Source organism: Falco naumanni, chromosome 3, assembly GCF_017639655.2.
Source record: "Falco naumanni isolate bFalNau1 chromosome 3, bFalNau1.pat, whole genome shotgun sequence".
In the NCBI taxonomy this organism is placed as follows: Eukaryota; Metazoa; Chordata; class Aves; order Falconiformes; family Falconidae; genus Falco; species Falco naumanni.
Window position 1 is genome coordinate 30,146,522 of NC_054056.1, and position 26,039 is coordinate 30,172,560.

The 26,039-nt window shown below is 52.9% G+C and overlaps 2 protein-coding genes across 3 annotated transcripts in view; one reads left to right on the plus strand and one right to left on the minus strand.

The window, feature by feature from the left end:
• Nucleotides 1-4,293: 4,293 nt before the first annotated feature.
• Nucleotides 4,294-6,814, plus strand: FOXC1 (forkhead box C1). Its single transcript, XM_040588960.1, is given in 5 exon segments — nt 4,294-5,868; nt 5,870-6,266; nt 6,268-6,514; nt 6,517-6,626; nt 6,628-6,814. Coding segments are annotated over 5 exon segments (1,698 nt in total). The 5' UTR covers nt 4,294-4,987; the 3' UTR covers nt 6,691-6,814.
• An 11,260-nt stretch (nt 6,815-18,074) lies between these two features.
• GMDS (GDP-mannose 4,6-dehydratase) overlaps nt 18,075-26,039 on the minus strand; it is a 427,309-nt gene continuing 419,344 nt past the window's right edge. For both annotated transcript variants that reach the window (XM_040587295.1, XM_040587293.1), the window contains exons 10-11: nt 19,446-19,514; nt 18,075-19,062 (exon numbers count right to left, since the gene is read on the minus strand). In XM_040587295.1, coding sequence (XP_040443229.1) covers nt 19,000-19,062; nt 19,446-19,514 — 132 coding nt within the window. In that variant the 3' untranslated portion in view covers nt 18,075-18,999. The remainder of the gene's footprint in view (nt 19,063-19,445; nt 19,515-26,039) is intronic.

The window sequence follows — 26,039 nt, forward strand, 5'->3', positions numbered from 1 at the left end:
TTAACACCCCCGGCCCCCTAGATATTAGTATTTTAGTGTGAGATGCCAAAGCTAAAGAATTTACCAAATTAAAGGTTTCTTACGCGCTTGCGGGGTTTTTTTCTCTTTTTTTTCTGTGTGTGTGATAGTACTCTACCTGAATAGCAGAAACAACACAATTAGTTTCCCACAGCCTGGTTTTTGTTTTTATTGCTAGTGCCGCGACATCTCTGGGACGCAACCTGTGTCACAGAGGCGGCTCGTACGTGCGGCCGCGGCAACGATCGTGGGAAGACGAAACGCGCGGGCTCCGACCTCTCGGTGGTCTCGGTTCTCCCTGGTAACTTAAATGCTAAATTCGCTTTTAGATACCGAACGTGAAATGAAGGTATTTCTCTCGTGAATTGCACGAAGCCGATGACCGCTGCCGCATTTACTGCAAAGGATAATTTATTTCTCATTCAGGAACGAGAGTCTGAGAGATGCCAGAGGGAACGGAGCACTCATTTTCGTATTAAGTTGTGTTATTTATGTCTTAAGATAAAAGACGCCCTGGATTGAAAAACTGCCTCGGCTTATTTGTGGAGTTGTCAACCCACGTTAATAAAACAACAATCACGCCTGTTTGCTTGACTGAGTGCCACGCAAACAGACCTTGCATTTAGAGTTCGGCTTAATTGCACGGGCTGAGATGGCAGAGGTGCTGGCTGCAGGGAGGGGAGTGGGGAAGGATGGCTGTCACCTAGGTCTAGCGGCTATAATCAGAGAGGGGACTTTCGGCACAATAGATTTTTCTACTGATGAAGCACAGATTTGGTACGATCACTTCCCTCCCTGCCCCCCGAAAGGATGTCAGCGGTTTTCTCCTGCGGCGTCGCCCGCTGTTTAAGGAACATGGAAAGCTGCATCCTGAGATGCGAGAGCCGGGCTGGGTGGCTGGTTTCGGACTTAGAGGGATACTGCTGTGATGTTGGAGCCAAAAGAAAGGGAGAGAAGCGAAGCTCTGGCTACGTCTAAACATAAACAGCCCGGGGCTGGAAAGCAGGTCACCTCCAGGTCTCTCAGAAGAGAGGACAACCCACAGCGAATTGTTTGGGTCCACCTGGGCTTTGCCCAGGTCAAATGGTAGCCCCTCCGCCCACCGCTCCGATGTCATCTTTCTTTCTGACATCTCCGTAAATAAGGTTGCCGATGACCACACACGCGAAGTCTCGGCGGGTTTCCCGAGAAGCGCCGCTCCCTCGGCCCGGGGCTGCCCGTCGGGGCTCCAGCCGGCGGCGCCCCTCGCCCGGCTGCGGGGGGAGGCGGCCGCGGCCGTGCCCGCTGCCCGGGTCCTGCAGGGGAGCGGGGGGGCACGGCCGCGGCCCCCTGCTGCGTTCCTGCGGCAGACCCCGGCGGTGCACCGCAGATGTGGCTGTCCCACCCGGAGGCCGGGCTGGTTAACACGGCACAGACTAGACAGGGCGCTGGGGAAAGGCAGCTCGGCATTGCGAGCGGGTGGGTGAAACCCAAGCGCCAAGGACTCTTTCTGGTTGGTATCTGAGCACACCGGGGGGGAAACCGATCTTTCTGGCTCCCTCGACCCGTTGTTCCCCCCTCAACAGGCGCACACACAACCCCCAAATCACCCTGCGAACCCTCACAATGGTGACTTTTGTGCCTCCACTAGAGAACCCAGAGTCCTGCTGGTTTGAGGTATGTAACTTCACACACGGCAGTTGCGTCAGTTCGCAATTATAGCATCAGAGAGGCTATTGCAAAATATATTAAATGCAAAATGCAGCGGATTAATGGTCCCCCTTCCCTCTGCTGAAACTTCTCGGTGTTACTCCAGCCTCTGCCTGAGAAACAGCTTCGCTACCGTAAACATTATCCAGATAAAATGAAAAAGGCAGTGAAGGGTCCAGCTCTCGGGGCGGCACGTTACGGCCGCTCCTGGGAGCGAGCGGGAAGCCCATGGAAATTGTTTTTAACGGCAGGTAACACCGTGGGAAAACCGGATGACCTGGGCTGCATGGAAGCGTGCTAAAATGCCCTTTTTTCTTTTTCTTTCTCTCTCTCTCTCTTTTTTTTTTTTTTTTTTCAGCAAAGCAAGAAAGTTTTTGAAAATATAAAGTGTTGGAATTGACATCTAGTTCAGTGCTTGCACATTTATTAATTCTGCCGTGGTGGGAGGAAAGGGAAAAATGTGTAATTAGGCAGGAGCAGGTGAAAGATTCCAGACGATGAAATACAACAGGCTAAACGGGATAATGTATTCACCATTAAAGGACTGACATTTATTACCAAAAGGAGACCCGTTATGTTTGAATATGAAAAGGAGCAGATATTAGGCTATATAAATTACCTCCTTCACATGACTTGCATCTCATTTAAAACACTTCTTTTTTTTTTAATAACCATCGAATTGGTGTTTCAGAGGAAAAAGCCATACCTGCTAAAATACCGCCACGCAAACGATGCGCCTTTAACACGCTCCAAAGACACGATCCCCAAAGCAATCGATCACAGGGAAAAGTGTGGAAAGGGAGTTTGAAATCAGTGAAACCAAAAGGGTCTTTTGACGTATTTGTGGTGTCACGAGATCAGGGTGGGTGATACATCTCACAAACACACACACACACACACACACACACACACACACACACACACACGTCTTCCCGTACAAATTCCACCCCTTAAAATAGATTTCAGCTTGTTCCTTTCAACTGATCTATTATTAACGCTAATGAAGTTTCAGAGGTATCGGCTACGAAGTGAATGAAGAGCACGAGGTTGCAATTCGAATATCTGAAGCCCTGGTAAAATGCACTAATGTGAAAATACGTATACGAATCTCCCCGTGTTTAAAGTAAGAAGAGGTGGTCTTCTTTCTTAAAATATAACAGCAAATTAAAAGGAAAATTAAAAAAAAAAATTAATAACTGAGACCTCTCTCTGCTCCCTTTGAGCTCCCGTTAAAGTGTTATTCTGATTAGAGCCCAAATATTATTTGAGATATTTAGACAAAAGGAACAGCAAACCAAATCAAACCTTCATGGCAGAACCGGCCAAATAGTTTAAGGAACATTCATTTTATTGTACTTTTTCTTCCTGTCGTCGTCCGTCCCCCCACTTGACACACCTGACCTACCACGGAGTCCACATTAGAGCAGGAACAAAAGTATGCCCTCTCCGCCTCAAGTAAGTAAATAAATAAATAAATAGATAGATAAATAAATAAATACAGCAAAGACCCGCTTTCCGTAGCACATCCCGTAAGGTCTGTAAAGATTACCTGAACTAGCGAGCTAAAGACCCCGCACAAAGCAACGCGCCCCTGTTTATAAACAGCAGGGACAGCGGGCGCTTGATTTGCAGGCGGAGAGAGGAAAGCCCTTGGTGGCTGATTCATTAAAAAGGGGCTTTGGAGGGCTCGTCAAAGCCCCGCCAGCCGGAGGAATGCAACCTCCTCTGAAGCGTTTGGGCAGGCAGCCGACTGCGGGCAGGGTGGTGCTGCTGGAGCAGGGGCATCGCACCCCCTCCCACTGTCCCCTCGGTCCCCGCGGCCGGGGGGGGGGGGGGGGGAAGGCGGCTGGGGTGAGCGGAGCCTCCTGGCCGGGGAGGGCACGGAGCGAGGCGGCACCGCGGCGTGGAGCCCCCGGCCCGCACGGGCAGCAGCCCGGAGCGGAGAAGGGGGAGAGCCCGGCTGGAGCGTGCGGAGCAGACAGACCAACAACGCGGTGTGTGTGTAACAGTGTGAGAGAAACACGCGTGGCGGAGCGCGGGGTGCAAAAAAGCTCCGGGGAAGCATATACACATATACATACACATCTATATCTATACACATACACACATTGGTGCAGGCGTGCACGTCGTGCGTGTGCCCGAGGCGGGTGTGCGAGGGTGGCCCCGCGCGTAAGGACCCGGGTGGGTGGGCACGCACCGGGCTGGAAGGGCTCGCGCGGCTCGGCGCGCAACGTGCGCGGGCGCAGGAGGGTCCCCCCGGGTACGCAGCGCCCCGCGCGATCCCGCGGCTCCGAAGGCGGCCGCGTGTGGCGGCGAGCGTGTGTGGCCGGTCCCCGAGAGCTGCAACTCCCAGGGCTGCTGCGGGGATTTTTTTTTTTCCTTCTTTCTTACTGGCTTTTTTTTTTTTTTTCCTTGCTTGCTCGCTCTTTTTTTTTTTTTTTTTTCCCTCCTCATTCAGAGCCCCGGGTGTCTCCCAGCCTCCATTGGCTGCCCCGGCTCGGCGGGGCGGAGCTGGGCCGCCTGCAAAAGGAGGAAAAGAAAAAAAAAAAGAGGAAAAAAAAAAAAAAAGGAGACCGAGAGAGGAGAGGGAGGGAAAAAAAAGGAGAAAACTGTAAGTGCGTAAAAAAGTTCTCGCCGTGGTGACGGATGCTCAAAAGTTCAGGAGTTTTTCCGATGCTTCCCAAAGCAGCCTGCGACTGAAAAAGAGACTGAAAAAAAGCGAGAGGGAGAGAGAGAGGGAGACTTTGCACTGGGAGATCGGGAAGGTGGATTTTTTTCTTCTTCAGCTCGCTTAAAAAAAGCCAACAAAACACATCCCTCTACTTTTGTCCCTCCTTTGCAGACAACTTGTTGCAGATCCCCGTGGAACAAGGAACTGGGAGCGTGGGAGCCTCTTTGCAAAGGTTTTATTTTCTTAATACTCTTTCTGCGTTTGGAAGTTGCTTTCTCCGCTGCGATTACTTCCCCCCCCCCCGCGTTTTCTTTTTAAAAACATTTTTCACCCCCCCTCCATTTTTTCCCCTTTTTTGATTTCTTTTTTTCCCCTCCGCGTGGAGTGCGGGAGCTTGCCGGTGGGCTCTCCTGGGCGAAGAAGAGGAGACTTTCGGCGCTGCCGTCGTTATTCTTCCTCCCTTTTTCCGCGCTCCGCCGGGGGGGTGGGGGGGTGGGGGTTGCCCGGCCGCCCGGTCCAGCTCGGTCCGCGGAGCGGCGGAGGGGTGGAGGGGGAAGGGACGCGCTGTTTGGTCCGGCGGGGAGGGTGGGGGAAAGCTGACGGGAGGACATGCAGGCTCGCTACTCCGTGTCCAGTCCCAACTCCCTGGGAGTGGTGCCGTACCTCGGCGGAGAGCAGAGCTACTACCGCGCCGCCGCGGCGGCGGCCGGCGGGGGCTACACGGCCATGCCGGCCCCGATGAGCATGTACTCCCACCCGGCCCACGAGCAGTACCCGGCCGGCATGGCCCGCGCCTACGGGCCCTACACGCCGCCGCCGCAGCCCAAGGATATGGTGAAGCCGCCCTACAGCTACATCGCCCTCATCACCATGGCCATCCAGAACGCGCCCGATAAGAAGATCACCTTGAACGGGATCTACCAGTTCATCATGGAGCGGTTCCCTTTCTACCGGGACAACAAGCAGGGCTGGCAGAACAGCATCCGCCACAACCTCTCCCTCAACGAGTGCTTCGTCAAGGTGCCCCGCGACGACAAGAAGCCCGGCAAGGGCAGCTACTGGACCCTCGACCCCGACTCCTACAACATGTTCGAGAACGGCAGCTTCCTCCGCCGCCGCCGCCGCTTCAAGAAGAAGGACGCCGTCAAGGACAAGGAGGAGAAGGACCGCCTGCACCTCAAGGACCATGCCCCGCCGCGCCCGCCGCCGCCCGCCGCCGCCGAGCCCGAGGGCGGCCCCGCCGGGGGCAGTGCCGCGCCGCCGCCGCCGCCCGTCCGCATCCAGGACATCAAGACGGAGAACGGCACGGCCTCGCCGCCGCAGGCCGTGTCCCCCCCCGGCGCCGCGCCGCCGCTCGGCGCCGTGCCCAAGATCGAGAGCCCCGACAGCAGCAGCAGCCTCTCCAGCGGCGGCAGCCCCCGCAGCACCCTCCCCTCCAGCCGCTCCCTCAGCCTGGAGGCCCCCGAGCCGCCGCCGCCGCCCCCGCCGCCGCCCCCCGCCGCCGCCCCACCACCACGGCCCGGGCTTCAGCGTGGACAACATCATGACCTCGCTGCGGGGCTCGCCGCAGGCCGCCGCCGAGCTGGGCGCCGGCCTCCTGGCCCCCGCCGCCGCCGCCCCGCGCACCGGCATCCCGCCCGCCCTCTCCCTCGGCGGCTACTCGCCGGGCCACAGCTCCGTCTACGGCTCGCCCTGCGGCCAGGCGGCCGCCGGCGCCGCCGGCGGCACCTACCACTGCAACATGCAGGCCATGAGCCTCTACGCGGCGGCGGGCGGCGCCGACCGACCCGGCCACCTGCCCGCCACCGCCGCCAGCCCCGCCGAGGACCCGCTGCCCGACTACGCCATGCCCACGGGCGGCGGCGGCGGCGGCGGCGGCGGCGGGGCGGGGGGGCGGCGGCGGCGGGGCGCTGGGGCACGGCGGGCTGGGCGGCGCGGCGGGCGGCCACCAGGAGGGGCACCACCCGCACCCGCACCAGGGCCGCCTGGCCTCCTGGTACCTCAACCAGGCGGCGGCGGCGGCAGCGGCGGCGGCGGCGGCGGCGGGGGAGCTGGGCCCGCTGGCGGGCGCGGCGGGCTACGCGGGGCCGCAGCAGGGCTTCGCCGCCGCCCCGCGGGAGGTCTTCGAGGCGCCGCGGCTGGGCCTCAGCGCCTCGCCGGGCGGCAGCGGCGGCGGTGGCGGCGGGGCGGGGGGCGGCGGCGGCGGCGGCGGCGGGGCGGGGGGCGGCGGCAGCTGTCAGATGGCCTTCCCCGGCAGCCAGCCGCTCTACCGCACCTCCGGGGCCTTCGTCTACGACTGCGGCAAGTTCTGAGCGCGCCCCGCCGCGGGGACACCGCGGGGACACCGCGCAGCACCGCGCCGCCGGCCCCGCCGCGCCCGCGGAGGGGAGCGAGCGCACGCGAAAAGCTTTTGTACAGAGACAGCCCCAAAGCATGTCTTGGTTTGTTAAAGGACAGTGTTACTCCAATAACACGTAAGTTTTTTATTTTTAATTGCTTTGAGAAATACTTTTTTCCCGGCCCCCCCCCATCCCTTAAGATATTGCCATGCCCCGTGTTTAAAAGGGGGCGAAAAGTCCAGCGTAGAGTACCAGCTTCTCCCCCCCCTCCCCGCCCTCCCTCTTCTACAAGGACTTGTTTTAAAATGTAAATTGCGACATAGTAATTTATTTTTAATTTGTAGTTGGATGTTGCGGACCAAACGCCAGAAAGTGTTTCCCCCTCCCCTGAAAAGTGACGTTAAAATTGACTGAAACGCTGATTTTTTCACTATATATAAAAAGGGAAACTGTATTAATCTTATTCTATCAATATTTTTCTTTTTTTTTTTTTTTGTTGAAAATATTCTGAAGGTATTGCATTGTTTGTTTATTAATAAATTACCATTCAGTTGGAATGATCCTTTACACGTCTGTATATTTTAATACTTTCATTTAGAGAGAGGGAGAAAGAGAGGAAAAGGGATTTCATAACTAACTTTGTCGCTGGAACAGCTCGTTCCCCTCCGCGCAAATTCCAAAGACCATTTAGGAACTGCCAGGTCGAAAAATCCCTTTTCAGTCTCTTCTGCAATATGTTCCACTTAGTCAGCTCGCCTTATCCGCTAGGAAAAAAATACTTTCCCATGGCAGCTCTGAGTTGGCAAATAAACAAACACGTTTTCTTAGCAATTAATGGGCAAGACCTGGAAACATTTGACCATACACAGTAGTATGACAACATTACGGCTTTTAAAATAATATGCCTATGTAAGGATATATTAAGCGGTAACTCCGATGTAGAAGTACATGCACTAGATTCCTGCCCTTGTGTAACTGTGTATATATGTTGAGCTATCGATCCCTGTGTGTGTATTTCAAATGTATTTTTATATAAGATTTACATATATACCTATATACCTATATTTAAAGAAGGATTACATATTTATTTATAGCTTCATATACGCATTGCATACCTTTCTAAACTCCAGTGTATAGCAGATGCCAGATATTCTGTAGTACATGTATTTTTAAATATAATGTAAGCATATAAATCACTGCTTCATAGAATTGATAGCAATGTGTGCAATCGCATCTGTGAAGCCGCTTCTGTAATATTTATCTTTTTACAGTACTGTTTTATTTCATAAAAAAAAAAAAAAAAAAAGATTGGATTACAGGGTGACTTGAACAGTCTACCCTTACACCTTTATAACTCTGCTTTACTCCTGTCCTTTAGGGACGTTACTGGTCTGCTGGAAGTGCCCCAATTGCTCGGACTGAAATTATTTTAAAACGAGTATGTTTGGGAGAATTTTTCTTATCTAGTTGTTTGTGTTTGGGTTTTTTTTTATTTGTTTTTTTTGGGGGGGGGGTCTCCTTCCCTCCCTCTTTTTTCCTTTAAATCAGGGGAAAAACAATAAATATTACCAGGGTAGTAGATGAGTGCTGCACAGACTGACGTCACGTCAGATCAAGAATCTCACCTTCTGGACAATTTGCAATTAAGAACCTACGGGCAATGGGGATCACCTTCCCCCTTTGTAAATAACCACCAAAATGCAATAAATTCATTAACTTAAAAGAATCTGCCTTGTCAGTCAGACTTGGGAAGAAGATTATTTGATTGCAGATATTTAAGGCCTAAAGTTTGCTTTCAAGATAATACAGTTTCCTATCAGTATCTCTTATCTAAAGGCAACACTTAGCAGTAATTGCAGTTGCATTGTTAAGGGTTACACTGTAAATAAATACAAAGGTATTTACAGTTAAACCTTATTACCTCGCTTTTGAGCTCCGCTTCCCCCCCAAAGCAATAATCTAGTATTCAGAAAACACATTCAGCAGATCGAATGCACCGAGCCGGGGAGGGAGTAATTTTGTAACGTTCGCTTAAAATATGTTTATTTAAGTATCGCGTAGCCTTTGCTTTTTCGTGCTAGTACCTCTACAGAGATTACCGGCCTTATTTAGATTTATTTGTTTGCTAAACTGGGCGAGAGAAACTCAAACGCACCATCGCCCGGTTATGGTAAAGCTGGAGGGAAGGACGCGCAAAGCTGAACGCCTTCGCTCCGCGGGCGCGTTTTAATCGCTGCTCCCTGTTTTCCACCAGGAAAGGGAAATTAAAGTTACCTATTCGCGGTCGGGCTCACCTTCTGCTCCCCTCCGTCCCTCTCCCGGTACCGGGGAGCTGAGCTGGCGGATGCCGCCTCCCCTCTCCTTGTCACCGGGGCTGCCGGGCCAGGGGCTCCCTCTGCCCCCGGCAGCCGGGCTGGCCGGCGAGGGGGCTGCACTGCAACGCCATTCCTCCCTCCCCGTCCCGTATAGAAAATAAAAATTAAAATTAAAGAAGGGAGACGGTAGAGAGGGGACTGCATGTGCTCTTTGCCTGTTATTTTTGTTGCGACCAGGCGCCGGCTTTCCTGTGTTTTAGGGTTTCTCAGCGGTCTCCAGCGGCAGCGTGTTTGTGGCGAAAATAAACCGGCGGGGAAGCGGTCGGTAGCTCGGCTGGCCCCATCGCCCGTTGCGTTGTCAGTGGTGCTGCTCCATGAGGGGAGCTGGGGGGGCTCTGCGGAGCCTGAGCCAGTGCCGTGTGTCAATGCTGCTAATGCCTGGGGCGGCCCGCTGCCCTCCGCGGCCCCGGCAGCACGGGGCGGTCGCGCAACTTGCGCTCCCCCGCGGCCCTGGCTGCAAAAGGGGCGGGTGGAGGGGGCTCGCCTGGCCGGAGGGGCGGCTCGCAGTTAGGGAGGGGGTAAAGGGAAACGTCCCGCTCGGCTGCCAGGTAGGTCGTGCCGGGATCCTCTGCCCCCGGAGGAGATCCCTTTCCTGAAGTGACGTGCGCGGTCGCGGCGGAGGTCACCTCCCGCTTCTCAGGGTGACGGGCTGGCCCACACCACACGCGTGCTGCGGCTTGGTTTTGGTTGCTTTTTTTTTGCTTGGCTTTTTTGTTACTTTTAAAGTTGTTGTTTTATTATTATCATAATTCCCCCCCCCCCCTCCGCACAGAAATGGTTCACAACGAAAATAACATCAGCGGTGCTGAGGGTCCCCCCAGTAGGCAGCGAGCCGTGCGGGCTGGGGAGCGGGGAGGCAGTGCCGCGGGGTCTCTGCGCAGCGCTGCGCGGGGCTGCACCGAGGTGGGCCGGCCGCGCTGCCCCGCCGGGCCAGGGCCTCCAGCGTGAGACGCTGCTGCTGCTGCTGCTGCTGCTGCTGCTGCTGCTGCTGCTGCTGCTGCTGCTGCTCGGGGGGCAAGGCCCGGCGGGCTCGCTGGAAACCTTCCCGGGCTGGGACAGAGCTGCGAGGCGGGCGCGGAGCGGGGCCGTCCACCCGCAGACAGCCAGCGCTGCAGCCTGTGAGGCAGAAACGGCAGGCAGCGGGGCACGGACCCCGCGTCCCTCGTGTGCTTCCTTCCCCTTGAGAGCGAGAGGCAAACCCGAGTGTCCCTTCTGACCTGTGATTGTCTCCCAGCAGAACTGGGCCTGCCCTGAACGCCAAAAGAGATGCGGTGCGACCCTGCGCGGAAACGGGCACGGGACATGCAGCCAGGCAGCAGCGGAAGGTGCCTCCGTAAGGCCTCTGCATCTTTGGTGGCAGCCCGTACAGCCGGCAGGGATGCTCGGCCCCAGCCTTGCCTGCAGAGCGGTCCATTAGGTGCCAGGTTAGCATAGCGATTTGTGATGTATTTTTAGCTCATGCTGAAGTTTTTCCAAACTACTGCTTTGCTTTTTGTCTGGGGGGGGGGACGACACAAAACACTTTTTTCATTCGAGGCACCATCCATTTAGCTGGTTCTGGTGCTTCTTACTTGTACTTGCTCATCTGTCACTTAAACTGAGGAAAATGTGGAAAAAAATAACATTCTCCCTCCTAAGTTTCCTCCTCAGAATTTCTTCTTAAAGCGGTTACAGTTCGTATTATGCTCTGCAAAGGTCATAACCAAAAATAGCAGAGAAATGCATGCAAATAGTTGAGAGGACATGGATTAAAACCCCATCCCTACCTCCACAGGCCAGGTCAGATGGAGAACGTGGTGAGGCAGTGTTGCGGGTGGAGATGTTAAGGGAATGCTTCCAAATAGGAGTTATACAGTGTCTGGGGCCCTTTCTGAAAGCCGCAAGGTTCGGAAAAGGCGCTTCGAAGTTAGCACGGGAATATTTTCATGCTTGGGCTTAATTTTGTATCGCTACCGGTAACCCTGGGGTTACAGCGTAACGACCAGCCGGCCGTACTGCGGTGCCACGCTGTCCTCTGCCCTCGCCTCTCAAAAATGACGCTGCTGGAGCGGGGCGAGCTTAAGGCTTTGCTCTGGAGGCTTTGCTTGTGCGTTGTGCCGACTCGCAAACGGCGCGTGCAGAGGCCGGTGCGGGGTTTGCGGGAGGCAGCGTGGTGCGGCCGGGCAGAAGGAGCGGGCGCGCACGGTCGGGAGCCGAGCGCGCCTCGGTGCCCACGTGAAAACGAGCGTGACGTAACTGCGCGGACTTTATGGCGTCGTCTTGATTACGTAGCCAGAAAGCGTGCAGCGCCGTGGCGCGCACGTGGCTCCCCTGCGCGCTGCGGACGGCTGCGAGAAACGCTCCCCGGTCCGCTCCCCGAAACCGCGCGTTCCAGCTGCAGCCGCCGACTACCGTTGACTTTCCGTTAGTGTCGCTTGTAACGCAACGCAGACCCTCGGCGTGGCCAGCCCACTTACCCCCGGCTCCCTGTGTCGGGGCCGGGCGCCTCGGCTAAATGCTTCCGTCATTTGAAGATGCGCGGGTGGGTTTTTGTGGGAGGGGGGATGAAAAGCGCGGCAGTGGGCGCCGTCGGGGTGCCCGAGGCCGAGCTGTCGCTGCGCAGGGGCGCAGGTGGCGCGGCCGGCCGCGCAGGCGGGACACGGCGGAGGGTGCGCAGGGGCTTACGCGGCAAGCTGCGCAAGGGGCGCTCCGCGTCCAGCCGGCGGGCCTGAAGTGTGGCTGAGCTGCCCGGTGCCCCCCGGGACGTGCACGGGTTGCTATCTGCCGCCACCTCGCACACGAGCTCGCGGGCTGGGAGGATGCCACTTACCCTTCCCGTGTGGGTGTTTCCCCCCCCCCCCCCCCTTTTTTTCTTTTTCCTTTTCCCTTCTGCCTCGCCTCCCCGGCGGCTGGTCTGTGTTGTGAATCCGCCCCGAAGGTGGTGCGGTGCCGCGGTGAGCGTAGCCCTCCTGGTTTAATTACGCTGGGGCTCATAAAGCCATTCGCTTCTTTCCAAAGTAATAAACAAACGTCGCGTTAGGTCAAGATTGATGGTGTCCATGCAATAAAAACGGGCCAGGTCAGGAAGGAATAAAATTCAATCAGAGCTTGCGGAATCATTTTTCAGGGGACAGAAAGACAGAAAAGCAGACGGGGGTCAAGGGAGACGATGTCGCCATTCACAACACACCAGCCGGGAGGGAGGAGGGCGAGGGTTAACGAGCGATTGTTTTTTATCAAGCGGAGCCTAATTGAACGAAACAATAGCCGCATCGGCGGGGGAGGGCCGGCTCCTTGCGTGGGGGAGGCTTTGCGGGGCCAGGCTGCAGCCCCGCACCCCGGGCGCTGCGGAGCGCGGTGGGCACCGGGGTCCCCTCGCAGCAGTGCAGTGCAATGCACACACACCCCTTCACCGTAAAACTTTACACACGCACCTGGGGCAACGGGCAGGTCTCCTTGTCCTAGCCCGGGGGCTGGCAGTGCAGACAGCGGCAGCGAACAGCCGGGTGCGCAAGGGGGGAGAGCGGGACCCCCTCATTTCGCAAGGCAGCGTCCTGAAAGGCCCGTCTGCAGGGCCGCAGGAGTGAGCCCCTGCTCTCTCCAGGGTCAGTCCGGCCGGCCCGGCAGGAGCAGGGGACCTTGGTGTCACTTTCAGCTAACACCACCCACCACCCCCCACCACCCCCCCCGGGGGTTTAGTTTGGTGGGAACGTTGCTGGCTCCCAGGGAACCGGGAAGCGACAGCGGAGGTGGTATTCCTGGGACACCCGACGGGCGGTGGGTGCCGGCCCAGCGCTGTCGGAGAGTGGCCGTGCACAGCGGGACAGGGCCGTCGGGGGGGCGCGGTGTGCAGGGAGGGGGCCGCACAGCCCCGCAGGGAAGCCCCTGCGGTCCCAGGGGCTCGTTTTCATCCTGACCCGGCCTCGCCCGTTTCGGCAGCCCGCGGGCCGGGGAAGCAGCCGGCAAAATCCCTCCCTCCGTTGCACCGGCGGGGTGTTTGGAGGAAGGGGATATTTCTCCCTCGCCCCCCCCAAGCAAATGCATCTGTTGCGCGCACCTTCACGACCTTCTAGGTCTGTAACTTGCGTCTTTCTTGGTATGCATGTGCCGCAAAATAATAGCTATTAGATAGCACTGGGATGGGATTGGGGGGGCGGGCAGAGGTGGCCCGGGCTACCGGTGAGAGCTCACAAGCTCTCTGGCTGAATGGGAATTGGGTGGTCGGCAATTTTTTTGCCCCCTAAATAAACACAGCTTGAAACGACTTGGGTGGGCAGAAGGGAACAATTTGTGAGCCAGAGAGCAAGTGAGCTGGGCAGGCAGCCGGCCCGCGATTTACCTGCTGGGGGCTTTCACCTGACCTTTAGGTGTCAGGGGGCTTGGGTGTGCAGTGTGTTACCCCACGTTCAGGTCAGCCGCTGTAGGCTGCGTTCAGCAGAAGTAAAACAACAACAATGAAACCCCCAAACTGGACCCCCCCTCCCTCCCTTCCAGCTCCCATCACCTCTGGGGAGAATGCAGGAAAACCAACACATTTAGAACCATTAACTCTTAAAATAGCTGAATTTCCTCCAGTAGAAAAAACGCAAATTATTACACTCATGAGTTCAGGATATTTATATATTATATGAATCGATGAATAAACAGGTCGTATCGCTACAGCCGTCGCCCCTCGGACGGCAAGCGCTCGGTTTAGAAGAAACGCCATGGCCGTTTTCCCCCCACTGTTCCTGGAATTTATTTACTTGCCAGACCATTTAAGCGGCCGAGTTTAATTTTTTTTTTAAATAAATATTTGAAATAGGGGAAAAGAAGAATGTTTTCCATTGAACGATAATGTAAAAGTACTGATAATATCATCCAAAGCAGAAGAGAATTGTTTAAACAATGTCGGTGCTTGCAAGATTGCCGAGTATAAATACATTCGCACTGCCTTTTTGATGCGGGTTTCTACTGAGACTCTTTTTATGTGTGTGTGTATAATGTGTATTTCCCCGCTCCGACTGTGTGAAAGAGGTCCGCAGCGGAGGGGCACGTCGACCCGCCAGCCCCGCCGCGCCGCGCGCACGCCCCCCGCCCCTGCCAGCGCGGAGCTGCGCGCCTTTCCCTTAGCGAGGATTTATGGAAGTGCTCGCGGCCAGCGCTTCTAACCTCGCCTCTCAGGGATGGGATGGATTTAAAACCGAATAACGAATTGCAAAAAAATTACGGCTTTTTCCCGACGCCATTCCCCGCCCCCCAAGCGCTCCGCCAAGGGGGGGACACGGGACGGAGCGCGGAATGAACCGGTGCGAGCTCATTAGCGAAGTAGAAGTTGCAATTAGCGTCTGCTGCTGCGAACCGGTCTCTCCCCCGCCCGCCTCCCCTAGCCCCCATCACCAAATAATTGCAAAGTATCTGTTGATGTTTTTCTTCCACCCGTCAAAACGTTGGAGCTCTGCCTGCTCCAGCACTCCGTTCTGGGTTTGTTGTGTCTGGAGACAATGCTCCGCCAGCGAACTATCAGAGGTGAAGGGGGGTCACAAGGGGAGGCAGGGAGCGCGGCCCTGCGAGGGGGTTGGGGGCCTCCCCTCGCATCCCACCCCTGCAAACTTGCCGCCCAGAGGCGAGGCGGGGCGGCGACCCCGAGGCCGGTGCCCCCAGCCCCGCGCTGCCCCGCCAGCCCCGTGCCTGCTTGCCCGGCCGGGAGAGGAGCGGGAAGAGGATGTGACCCTCATGTCCGCCCGGGGGGCCGCGGCTGCTTTATGTGCAAGGGGCAGGGGGAGGTGTGTCGACAGGGGACTCCCCGTTCCCCCGCTTTACACCTAAATTTTGTTTTTTCTAAATCTACTCACAGCAATCGATCCGTCTCCGTGCGCGAGGAGAGGCGGCGGCGGAGCTGGTGCCCACCGCCTGCCTCCCCCGACGTGTGCGTGCCGGAGCAGCGGGCCTGCCCCCCTTCAGCCCCCCTCTGCTTTTACCCTTCGGGCTGCCGCTGCGAGCGGGAGGTGTATTTTTAGATGGCGCAGGCGGTTTTGCTCCGCGACCCCGAGGAAAACGCCGTCGCTTTGTCTCGCCGGCCTTCCGCGCCAGGGCCGGGGAGGAGAGCGGCGGGCGGGCCGGCTGCGCCGCCAACGGGCCCTGGGGCCGGGCCGACCCCCGCCCCGGCCGCTCGCAGGGCTGGCAGGGGCTTGTGCCCCCGTGGGGCCATCCCACCGCCGCGCCGCTGGCTGCCTGCGGGGATCCTGCAGTCCACGAGCGGCCGGTGGTCCCGAGCGCGCCTGAAAGGCCTCAGGAGAGTAAAAAATACTATTAAATATTAAAAAAAAAAAAAAAGGCTGTCGTGGCAGTGTTACCTTTGGCAAGACAGGCTCCGGGGGAAAGGCAGCGGCCTGCACGGCGCAGGCGAGGGGCTGAGTTGCGGCTGTGAGCTGGGCGGCGACGCTGGCAGGCAGCGGCCGCAGGGAGCGGGCCCGGCCGTCGCTGCTCCCGGCTCCCGGTGTGGCGGAGCAGGGAGCCGCAGGCAGGGCCCCAGCCCTCCGCAACCCGCTGGTCAGGAGCAGCTGGGCCCACTTTCCTCTCCCTGCCTGCCTGAATCCCCCCCTTCCCGACGGGGCGCACGCCCGAGCAGTCCCCATCGCCCAGCGCTGCCATGACCATCCCGCTTCTCCCGGTGGCAGGGGTGCAGGGCAGCCCTCTGTGCCTCCCGCGGCGCGGTGCGAACCGGCCTTTCTCTGCCGGTCCCGCCGCTCGGCAGCCGGCGGAGCCGGGCTGAGCCGCTCCCGGGCGTGCCAGGGAGCAAACCCAAAGCCCACCTTGCCGTCTACTTTGTTCGCTTTTGGTGCTGCTGCTGCTGCTGCTGCTGCTGGGGTGCTTGGGAAAGGTGCAGGAGACGGGAGTATACTGGGTTATTTACTGCTGGAGCTGCCCTTTTAAATTACCGAATTGTAATGGCCCCCGATGAGACATGGGACGGGCGCAGGGGGATGTCTTGCTGTACCTGCACTCACAAAGCGTTTAATCCACACATTAAACGGATATTCAGAACGCCAGTCTGTAACTGGTGCATTAGCTACATGTATAGGTATCATCTCCGTAAATCGCCGCGTGGTTGTTTTTTTTTTTTTTTTCTTTTAATATTTTATTTCGGTTTTGAGAAATGATCCCGTGGTCATTGCAAAGAGCGGTACTTTAGTAGGAATTCAAAATCGGGCAGGAAGGTGGTGGTGCGGAAACCGAAGAGCAGTTTAGACCTTTGCCAAATTGTAAAAAGCAGCGGTGCAGTGCTGGGATGCACGTTTTGTCCTGTCACTACCAGTAGCTTTTTTTTTTTTTTTTTTTTTTTTTTTTTAATAAAAGCAGCAAAAAGACATCCAGCACAAGGTCACCGCGGAGGGACCGCTTGGTGTAGAACTAGATTTTGCCTTCCCATCCTTTTCCCCGCTCGCTCCCCAATATAGAGACCGAAAACGGAGAAGAAAAATCCTTCTCTTGAACGCGCCACAGTTAAGAGATGCCAAAGAAAAAGCCCCTGAGGTCGAAGGAAAACTGGCAGCTCCTGTAAAGGTTCCCAGCCCTCTGCAGAGATGTGTGAACTAATGTTCAGATGTACCAGCAAGGCTCGCAGTGAATCACTGTAAGCAAGAAATAGTTCTCAGCAATACAAAAATACCTTGTCATAAAAGCACTTTAATACCTTTTTTTTTTTTTTTAAATAAATAGCGTACGCCGCCGAAGACCCGCCACCCGCAGCCACGACCGCTTTCCACGGCGCTGCGAAGGGGGCAGCCCTCGGTGCGGCTGGGCAGGCGGAGCTCGCCCCCTCCCATCCGCCACCCGCTGCGGCCCCGGGGCTGGGGGGGGGGGGGATACACATCACTGGGCACGGGGACCCCCCCGGGTGCGCAGTGGCAGCCCGCAGGGCACAGCGGCAGCCGTGAGGCCACGCGCGGGTGGGTGCCCGCGGCACGCGGGGCGAGCGCGTGCTGCCGGGTCTGCTGCGCATGCTGCGGGGGGACACGGGGGACAGCTGATGCAAAGGACACGCACCCACGGGGAGGGGGTTTGGTGTTATTTTAGGCTAAAAAATAAGGCGCGGCCGCGGGGTCGTACCCGTTCGAGGGGAGAAGCACCCCAGCAGGCTCTGTGTAACTGTACCCACGCGTGGAGGCGCACACGCGGGGGGGGGAACGCCAACGTGTGCCTGTTGCCACGTGTCCCCCGCGCCGCGGGCAGCTCCACGCCTCCCCACGGACGGGGCCTCCGCCACCTCCTCGGCGCTGGTTTGTGCCGGGGGAGTCCCGAGGCGCCGCCGAGACTGTGCGTGGGGTCTGGAGAGCCTCACACGCGTGGGGCGCGCTAGGAGCGCCTGCAGCAGGGACATCTCCCCCTCTCCACTGCTCCCCCTCCTCACGCTGCGTGGGCGCGGGCCCGGTGCACCTGCCGAGTGGGTGCCAAGCGGCGGCCGGGCTCCCACGTTCCCCTTTCCCCGTGCGCCGGGGCTCCCGCGGGCAGCCCCGAAGGAAGCGGCTGCTCCGGCTGCCCCGGTGCGCAGCGCTCCGCGCCCCTCCGCGCCGCGCATTTTCCACTGCACCTCTGGCAAAGGCAGCCTGTCACGCCAGGCGTACAAAGAGCCCTCTCTCTCCGGCAGCCTGGTTCCTCGCAGGCTGCTCCCGTCCGCTCCCCCGGCAGCACTTCCATCGCGGAGCCGCTCCCGGGCACAGCCGCAGCCGCTGCCCCCAGCTCCCACCCCCCCCCGCCCCGTTCCTTTTAACAGGGGTGACCCTCCCAACACATACTAAAAAAGCAGGAGGTGCACTCAGACAAGGCGTATCTCCTGTGTATCTCTTCTCCCTCCGTGTATCTTGCCTTTTGCTCATCTAGAGGCATAAAGCTAAAATGATGGGAGTAATTGGTGGGTGGAAGATCCTAAACCAACGGGAAATGTATGGGCTCGACGACCTCTGGATAACCCAGGTACCTTGGCATGAGAAACGCAAAAATATTTACTCACCTTGAAGTTTCTGGTTTTTTAAAGCTTTTTTATTTATTTTGTTTTTATTTCTTAAGTCATCGTTTGAGATGGTTCAAGCTCCTGTCTGAGGTCTAATTATAGTAAGCAGGAAGAGGATGGAAGGGGAATGGGTTGATTCTGGGAGGGGGCAAAACCCCAAAACACCCTAAACCCCCAGATGGAGAAGGTGCCGGACAAAAAGGCTTTCTGTGACTCATGCACACTCTGAAATGAAGATCTGAAAAACGCTTACAAGCCCCTTCTGACTGGTTTGAAAGCGATTCCAGCAATTAGGAATTAATTCGGCATGGTCAAAAGGCGATTTCACTGTAAGTTATATCAAGTTATCCAAACTTTTACAAAGTTCAAGTGGTGGAAATGGGCCGCTGGGGTGGAGGTAAGGCTGCAGGAAAGAAAAACAAGGAGTGTTCAGGAAAGGCAGAAAAGGGGAAGCCGTGAGGCAAGGGCCAGAGGGATGTCAAGCCCACTTTAGTGCCAGAGGTTTGCTGCTGTTGTTGCTAGAGAAGTGGGGAGGTTGGGGGTGGAGGGCAGGGGATGCTTTTGTTTTTCAAATGGGAAAAAGTACTAAAAATGTGCTGGAGGTCCTAGGTAACAGAAAGATGAGGTTTAATTAAAAAAGGAAAGCACTGGGCTTGCTGGCTGGTGGGTACTTAAGGTACAGTATTGGGAGAGGGAGGTGACCCTTCCCCAGTTAATGGCGGGAGCTGGAGTCAGCCCACGCAGGGCTGACCCTGGGGTGATGTGTGGGGCCAGAGGCACTGGGAGGGTGTGCAGGGGGGGGTTAAAACTGGCCTTTCACACACAGGCAGGCCAGCAATAAAACCATCACAAAGAGGGGTGGCCACCCTGGTGGCTCATGGCGGTGCTGGCTGTGGGGTGCGCCCCTGCCACAGGTCCTGTGATGCCAGCCGGGCCTCAGGCGTTAGGGTTGTTCTTCATGAGCTCCACATCGGCATCCACCATCTCCCTCACCAGCTCCTGCAAGGAAGAAGAGAAGCAGATGAGGGCCCTAGTGCAGGGGATGAACAGTCTGCACGTTGGGAGCACCCTGGAGCACGATGAACCCCCTGGCCCCCCACAGCAGGGCAGGGAGGGGACGGGGTTTTGCTGGGCTCTTCCTGCAGTGGCCCTGGCCTCAGTGTGTGTGTCAGCGCGCTGCTGTGCACCTGGGGTGCCCATCAGTGCCATGGTGGCTGCTGTTGTCAAAGCAAGAACCCCGGCAGTGTCACCAAAAATGGGATTTCTTGGTGTGCCCGAGTGACCCCACACAGAAGTTCCCCCGTCCCTTCTCCTCCCCGTGGATTGCTTTTAGAGGTCATGAACACCCGGCAGGTACAGAGCATGCCAGAAAGGCCACTCACATCAAATGTGACTCTTGGTTTCCAGTTCAGCTTTTGTCTGGCTTTGGTACAGTCCCCTTGCAGAAAATCCTGCGGAAAAGAAGAGAGAGGTGTTGTGCGACAAGCGTCCACCTTCCCCACCTCGATGGCTTCCCCATTGCTTGCGCTTCCCTGTGAGCCAAGCACAGCCAGGGCCACCGTGGGACTCTTCCAAGGACAAAATATTTCTCTTTAAGATGCAATTTTAGTGGAAGCTCATATGCCTATAAATCACCAGGAGGCAGCATCTTTTCACCAGGCTATTTCAGACCAAAAGAGTTATTCTTTGTTTTTGCGTGCACACGGTGTTTGAACTCCAGCCTTATGGCCGTATAATGGTGAACATTTTGTAAGAAGTTGTCATATGTCTTAGTCACGCTATTGAATGAGCTGTTTCAAATTCTTTTTCCCCCCATTTGTTTAAATAATGTAAATCACAAAGAAAACATGACAACTAGTCTCTTTCAAATAAAAATGTGATCACAGACAGATGCTGCTGAAAGACTGTTATGAATATGGGCAACTATATGCAACAGTAGTAAATATCCAGCTTTTGCACACCTACATCTTTTTTTCTAGAGTATTTTGAGCATCCATATGCAAAGAAAAGACTAAATATCTCATAAATGAAAAGAAATTATCTTGAAACGGTTAGAGAAACCAAGACTTTGGTCATATTCACCTTACTGTGAATATGCTTAAAAGTGCTACCACACCAAAACAATCCCACAACCAGCCACCAAAAATAACGTAACAAAATTAAGCAAAGAGAAAAGCTCCTTTGACTGCATTTCTAACTGAATGAAAAAAACTGGTGCATTTTCCTTTAAAGTTCAAATACTCTGTATAAATAGCTTTTTCCAGCTGTGTGTGTTGGTTTAATAAAATATCTCTCCTCACAAGCTTCGTTTCTCTGTAGCACTAAATACTAAAATTATATCTCTCCAGGTTTAAAGAAAACAAAACAAACCCAACTTTGTTACAGAACAACAAGGCTAAGGCTGAATTCTGCTCTTGCATTTGGCTTTATGGTGGCAACACAGCAGGCTTTCCAGAAACATGCAAGGACTGCCTTTCTTCTCCCTCTTCCACTCTCTGACCAGCGGTGGGGCTAACGAGCATTTTCTGGCTGTAGTTTTTTTTTTTAACTGTACTGCTGCACACTACATTTTTTCAGATGCTATCTTTCATGCATCTGTGGTTCAGGTCATGTTAACTTCCAAAATCACCTCATCCTGTGCAGTAAAGTGTAGGAAATTCTTCCTCATAATTGTGCTCCAGAAAGCTAGACAGCTCGCTTCCAGGAGCAGAGGAAATCCACCAAAGGAAACATTGCACTGAAGAAGGGGATGTGGAACAAACACGTCTGCCGAGACTATTCCAGGCAGCATTTTTACTGGTTCAGTTTTTAGGCTAAAAACATTTCAGCCTGCCTTCAGAAAAGAGTAAACAGATGGATCAGAACAAAATGATATGAAAATAAAAAATGCCGTGATTTCCTTAAATTAGACTAAATGATTTCCTACTGCAGCCCTATAATGGGTTTTTAGAAACTGCAGCAGACATTTGAGGCCAACTCATGCAAAACCGCATCAACTTGAGGGATCCCCTGGAGGGTCGTGTGAATATGGATTGCAAAATCTGGTTTGAAATGGGAAAGATGCCCACTAACTTTGATAAAATTTGGATCAGACCCTAATGTGCTCACGGAGGTATGCCTTTTATCTGGAGTTTGGTATAATTTACATTATATACGTGTGTATATATGTGCCTGGAAACAAGGAAATCCTTCTTAAAATAGTAATTTCAGTATAAAAACAACTGCCTTTTATTCAGTCCTAATTCAAGCCATTAGCTGTAAGTGAAGGGTTTTAATACCACCTAGTTTTAAGTCATGAAAGCCATATTGTAAAACTTAGTTTCATTTTTCTAAATGCTGCGTAAATAATACCTTTACATTCACAATCTTTGTATCAAAAACATCCTTTGAAATGGAGCCTTATCTAGGATACTGGCTTCCCATTTTAAAAAGAAATGGACCGGGAAGAACAGAATGAATTGCCATCGCCTGCTGTACGTAGCTGCATTCTGCTTTCAAACAGCTTGGGAGCAGTCTTTTAACTTTCTTGGACAAATGCTTTTTGTTAAAACAGTTTATCTAAAAAAATACTTTACCTAATTCCAGCCCTTCATTCAAAAACATAAACACTCAGCTGATGAATAGGCCACAATAAGGTTGGGGGGGAGTTGCAAATCAGTAAAAGTGAAGTTCCTTGCAGTGCTGGATTATACAGAGATAACACAGACAACTAGTGTATTAAATCCATTTAAGTATAAAACAAAGTATTTGTCCTTTAAAAGTTCACATGCTTTAACAATGATGCAGTAAAGGTATTATGGCATAATCTGTGAGGAAAAAAAAAGATTTAATATATATGATAATACAAATTCCCCAGCTGACTTAGGTTAAAAAATTGCAAATGGCTCTCCTGAAGAAGTTTGTGTACTTTTGAGAAACACTACTTTGTAGATAGATTTACTTGAAAAAAGCATTATGACAAAATGTCTCCTAGGCACTTTTTAGAAGGTTTTCTTATAGAAGTTATTAGGTACAGAGATCAAATGAAACCGTAATATTAACTCTATATTACATCTACATTCACAGTTTGATTATGTTCTTATTAGTCAAAGTTTCAACACTGAATGAAAATTATGACTGGAACAAAGCTATTCCTGATTAAAGGATTGTATTGCAGTCATGTTTCCTGTATTTTTCTACAAGTAGCTCATAATATGAAAACAATAAGGTAATTACAATAAAATAAGAATATTAAAAAAAGCTTCTCTTGGAACAGAATGACTGCTTGTTTATATTATTTAAGTCTTTCACTGAAACCAGAGATGCATCTGTCAGGCTTCCAAAAGGAAAAAATCCACAAAACAACCACAACCCCCCAAAAACCTGTGGCATGCCGATCATCAAAAGTGTATTGATTTTTCAGTGTTGGGGCTTCACTTTCTGGAGGTACAACTAGATCAGAAAGCAAAGAAGGAAAAGGTGAGGTTCCACTGGGGAAATCCTGGATTTTTTTTGGGGGGGTGGAGGGGGTGAGTGGGTGAGATGGAGGTGTGTTCTTGAAAAACAACTGCTGCTGCTGAACATTTTCTGCCCAGTATCCCTGTTCCTGATGTAAAGGCACCTGATGAAATGACACCACTTCATGTTTTGTGTTCCTGCAGGATAACTTTTTCTGTGGCATTGTGTTTTACATACGGACAGGAAAACAAAGCTCTTTGAAAACCCTGAGGATTTAGATACTGGGCTGAGAGTCTGCAAACCTGAAAACACTGATTAAGGCTTTCTGTTGTTTGTACAGTACTCGGATCATGAGCATAAAATTAAGTCTTTGCTTTTAGTTATCCATTTTGGGAGGAACAAGCCCTTATTTTCCATGTAAATATAGCTAACATAAGTGAATAGCAATGACAAGTTTTACCTGCAAGCTAAGAGTCAGAAACATCATCCAGGTAAATATTTAAAGGGAAGGAAGATGGAAAAGACAGCAGTCAGATTCTCTGTTGCCACTCGTTTGATAGTAAACTCTCCTACATGACTGTCACATGAGTGCCTCTGAGAGAAGAATGAATTTATCTGATCTGAGTTTTTTCCGTTTTACCTTTTCTGTAAGTAAGTCTGCATAACTGTGTAGAAAATACCTCATTATTACTAAATCTGATTTTATGATTATTCAGTTTTATTGTCTAAATGCATGCACGCAAATACATACAGATAAGCAGTACTGTTATGCAATGTAGTAAGGCATTTTTAAATTTGGTGTTTATACCATGAGACAAAAATGTAAAATATTTTAATGTAAATATCACATTTCCCAAGCTCTTGTTCAGAGTGTCATCACAACTCCTATTTTGACTTGCACAGTGATTGATCTGGTTTCACTGTGCAATGTATCACTGTCTCATTCAATTAACTTTAACCAAAAATTTAAAGCCTCAAGACAATGTGAGAAAAAGGAGACAGTGTGGCCTGAAAGAAGGCCAAGGCTTCCTTTATTACTACAGCTCAGCTGATTCCCTTTAAAATTTGCCTTCATTGAAGCCAACACCGAGCGCCAGCTATTGCTCTCTTACACCAGAATAAAACTGAGATCAAGTCCTCAGCAAAACACCTGCGATGGAATTGTGCCCAGCTCCGCTCTGCAGCAGAGACAAGGCTTTACCTCTAAAAATAAACAGACTTGATCTAAGCACACAACAGTTTTACTGCATCTGAAAAGCGGCCAGGGTTACGTTCACAATCAGCACGACTGCTTGGAAGATGATTTGTTACATCAGAGCTCCCATAAGCAAAGAGCAGAGACCCAGCCTGGTGGAGGCTTTGGCTTGCGTGTTTAGTCTTGCACTCTTTTGCTTAAGAATTTTTTTCAAGAGTCTAGGGGCCAAACTTCCTGCAAACCCTGCTTGTGTTTTATTTTACTTGTTTCCTTCTTAAAACTGTCACCTTTCAGCTTTAACTCACCTCATTAAAAGAAAAATTAATAAACATAGCTACTTGATGAGACAACATTAGCTTGCAGCATTGTGTTTTCACCATTGTCATAGAATAGTTTCAGTTGGAAGGGACCTTTAAAGGCCACTTAGTCCAACCCCTCCTGCAATGAGCGGGGACACCTTCAACTAGATCAGGTTGCTCAGAGCCCTGTCCAACCTGGCCTTGAATGTTTCCAGGGACGGCGCATCTACCACTTCTCTGGGCAACCTGTTCCAATGTTTCACCACCCTCATTGTATAAAAATTTCTTCCTTATATCTAGTCTAAATCTACCCTCTTTTAGTTTAAAGTCATTACCCCTTGTCCTATTGCTACAGGCTGTGCTAAAAAGTTTTACTTCAGCAATGTATATATCAAAGTTTATCTTATGAAATAGCCTCCCCTTTTGTGCACTTTTGGGAGCATTTTTAATAGCAGTTTTTAATGAGGGCTCACGTAGCACATCTCAGTAACGTCAGCCCCACAGTACATAGGAGTATCTGCTGCAGCCCATTGCTGGGAGAACAGTCTTTGTTTGTTGTAAATAATCAGGAGACTGCACTAGGCAGTTCTTCTACCATCACCCTTATTTCCCATTCCCTAGTGTTCTCCCACACTTGCCACCAGGCCTGGCGACACTGTGTCTTAACCCAGATGCAGTGTTGGAGAGCAGTTTCTGTGACTTCAGCCAAGCCATTCCCTGTGCGTTCCTTTAAGAAAAGCAGTAAGGTCTCACTAAATCAGAGCTGCAGAGCCTGTAAATGTGCAACTTGCTGGTGCAGAATTCAATGCATGGTTCAGCTAAGCTCAGATCAAACCCCAGAAGGAGTCACAGTAATAAGCGCTGCATATGCTGTGCACTGCTCTGTAAGTACTTCTGGAGATCCATGAGGCAGAGAGCAGTGGCTTCATTTCTTTGAAAAGGATAGTGTTTGTTAGAATATCTATGGTAACAGGGAAAAAAACAGTATAAAGAAAGAGACTCCTATCTCCATAGTAAATATGAGGAGACTGAAGATAAAACATATCAATGAGCAAAGTGCAAGTCTAACAATGAATGCAGTAAACATCTTCAGGAATTTAAGACGAGCCATAATGTGTCGTCGCTCGGTTTTCATTTTTTCTTTCCACTGTTCTTAGAAAAGCAAAAGTTGTGGAGCAGTTAGGGTACCAAGGGAATAGAAGAATGCCAGTGAATTTGGTTCCTGATCTAAATTTGTTTTAATGCAGCATGAACAGACCGCTTTCCACTCTTGGGTCAGCAGTCTTTTGCAGAAAGACAGCATTGTTTGCAAAGAACCACAGGAAAAGGCAAAAGGAATCAATAGGCTGAAACTCACGTATAACTAAATGCCATTTAAAATAAGAGGCATAATGTTTGTTTCCTCTAGCATGTTTTCCTATGCAAATCTCCTCCTTGTTCAGAAAGCTCCATTTTTACTAAACACCATGCTGAGGGGGAAGGGGAGGAGGAAGAAGAGCTTGAGGCAAGGGCTGGTTCTGCGCGGTGCTGAGCCCCTGTGCCTCTGATGGACCTTGGCAGGCTGTGAGTGCTGGGCATCTCTGGGGTAAGGTCTTACCTCATGCTCCACGCTGTGCTCCAGCGACAAGGCATCACACAAGCCGCCCGGTCAACACGACCTGAGCACTGCCTTCGCTTTTCTGCCAGGAACCATGTGTGTTAGAGCAGCAGCTTTATCTTACCGGTTTGATAATCTTTAATTTGACCAGCTTCCAAAGGGTTAAGGCACGTGAACTCAGAGCAGCAATAAACATCAGGGTGATAATAACAGTAATGGAGCTCTTCTCCTCTCCCTCCTCCTCCTCTTCCCCTTCCTCCCCTGCACCTTTCCCACTTCGCTGCTGCCTATCAGCCCAAACCGAAGCCAAAGCCAGACCTCTCTTCCAGTGACGGGGTGATAAGAGACGTGAGGAAAACAGCAAAGCTGTCTGGTCTGCTCAGGAAGCTGGGGACGGGCGGGATTGTCCGCCAGCGGGGCCACGCGGTGGCTGGAGGCCGGGAACAAT